The sequence below is a fragment of the Tuber melanosporum genome (genome assembly GCF_000151645.1).
Source record: "Tuber melanosporum whole genome shotgun sequence assembly, scaffold_264, strain Mel28".
Lineage (NCBI taxonomy): Eukaryota > Fungi > Ascomycota > Pezizomycetes > Pezizales > Tuberaceae > Tuber > Tuber melanosporum.
In genome coordinates, this window is record NW_003298935.1 from 75838 (window position 1) to 77955 (window position 2118).

At 51.8% G+C, this 2118-nt stretch overlaps 1 protein-coding gene; it reads left to right on the top strand.

The window, feature by feature from the left end:
- Positions 1–679: 679 nt before the first annotated feature.
- Positions 680–1591, top strand: GSTUM_00001215001 (uncharacterized protein; the record flags this gene model as incomplete). XM_002838606.2 has 3 exons in its annotated part: positions 680–845; positions 916–1147; positions 1215–1591. The coding sequence occupies exons 1-3, from the start codon at positions 768–770 to the stop codon at positions 1589–1591; spliced, it is 687 nt and encodes a 228-aa protein (XP_002838652.1). The 5' UTR covers positions 680–767.
- Between the last annotated feature and the right edge of the window lie 527 nt (positions 1592–2118).

Here is a 2118-nt window from a genome sequence, read left to right on the forward strand (position 1 = left end):
CACCGAGTCTTTTCCTGTGCAAGGTTGCGGAACATTCATCTCAACTAGCAAGTGCGAGGCCCGGCCTCCAGCCTCCGGTTCAATGCCCCTCATGTCTTATGCGGGAATCACGCATAAAAAGGTGGTGCGGAGTTGGGGACTATGTAGTGATGGACAACAACGAGCTCGTCCAGGGACATGAATCTTCCATTGCTCGGTGAAGAGATGGAAGGGGATAGCTTATTTCCTTTGATGTGAGCTCTGGATTGAAGGCCAGGTGTCTGATCCGGTGGTTGTATTTGCTCCGGTTTGACTAATTTGGGGGGGGGATAGAGATTCTCTCAGGGTTGCTTTTCCTGATGGACCGCTGTATTCGAGCTTCTAATTGCCCCTCACCATTGTCGCATTAATGTGGGCCAGGTAGAATCTCACCAGAAATTGTGCTTGGTCACCCATGGCTAATTCCGGCGACATGAGTGGGGTTTTTAAATCGCCCCAATCACCGTGGGTTACCTTATCTCACTCGATTTCCGTTTCCGTCATCTCAGCATAATGACTGGTGGACGACTGAGAACAAATCCGGGGTCGAACTAGGATTTACGAATCGCGCAAGCGATCTCCGCGAATGTCGTACCCCACTCCTCGAGCATGTTTAAATTCTCCCCATATGACCACTTACTTTGGAGATATTGCGGAAGAAAGCTGCTATCGATGAGATAGAAGCGAATTTTATCAGATTGACGAAAAAAGGTCCGGGAAAGAAAAGGAAAAAGGAAAAAATCAAAATAATGGCACCGAAAGTCCTCTTTGTCCTTACGTCGCAAAAGGTTCTTGGCGAGAGTGGGAAGCCGACTGGGTGGTACCTGGTATTTCTCTCTACCACTCTTGAGGAGCGGGTAAACGGCATTGTGGATTGAATACTGATTGCAAGAAAAGCCCGAGTTTGCGCATCCATACCACGTCCTCTCCCCGTATGTCACCATCGCCGTCGCTTCCCCGGCTGGGGGAGAAGCCCCGCTCGACCAGGGCAGCGTGGAGAAGTTCGGGGCCGAGGACATCGCGGCCAGGTTCCTCGAGGAGAAGAGCGAGCTATGGAAGGACACTATCAAGCTCGAGGACCTGAACGCAGAAGACTACGACGGGATCTACTTTGTCGGTGGCCATGGGCGTATGTTCTCCTCAACGATGCACGAATGGGGGAATAGTGCGAGAGGGCTAACGCTCCCTGGGGATAGCAATGTTCGACCTCGCCCGCGCACCCACCGTTATATCGCTCGTTAAGGCATTCGCCGATGCGGATAAGCTCGTAGCTGGTGTTTGCCATGGATGTGCTGCGCTTCTGGACGTCGAGCTTTCTAGTGGAAAGCTGTTGGTTGACGGCGAGCCGCTGACTGCGCTCTCAAACGCGGAGGAGGACGGAACTGGCCTCTCCATTTTCATGCCCTTCATGCTGGAGACGGAGTTGGTGAAGAATGGCGCAAAGTATGAGAAGGCTGATGAGCCGTGGGGAGCGAAGGTTTGTGTTGGCAGGGGGGGGAAGCTAGTCACTGGACAGAATCCGGCTAGCGCTTTGGGAGTCGGGGAGGGGATGAAGGTTGCTTTGAGAGTTTAGGCACAGTGGATGCGGTGGGGAGCGTGACGTCCGGATGTTGTAAGAGTATGGAATTCATGTACTCGTACAAGCACTTGTTATATCTACTCGAGTATTCGATGGTCTGCGAGTAACTACTGGAGTACATCGAACACCCGCTTGCTAAAAATAAAACGGACATGCTTATCCATATATCCCTCTCCTTTTATGAGAATCCCCCACTCATCTCTCTTATCACCACATCCATCTACTAGCACTTGATACCACACCGGAAGCAATGTTCCCAATAGACGGAAAACCCAACTACTACGTCCCGCCTTGCGCCCCACCGCACGGGAGAATACGTCCTCTTTCATGTTCCCACAGCTCCGTCGCTCACACAAGCGCAAACGGTACCGGCCCTGCCAGTGCTGCTGGTGCTGCAGAAAACACCTTTTAGAAGATTTATCAGGATTTTCTCGTCCCGCATCAAGAGAAAAATCCTTCTTAGAAAGTCTTACTGTTTGGGATGGAGCACGCTCTGCGCGCTTGGAAGTAGGGGGACATGA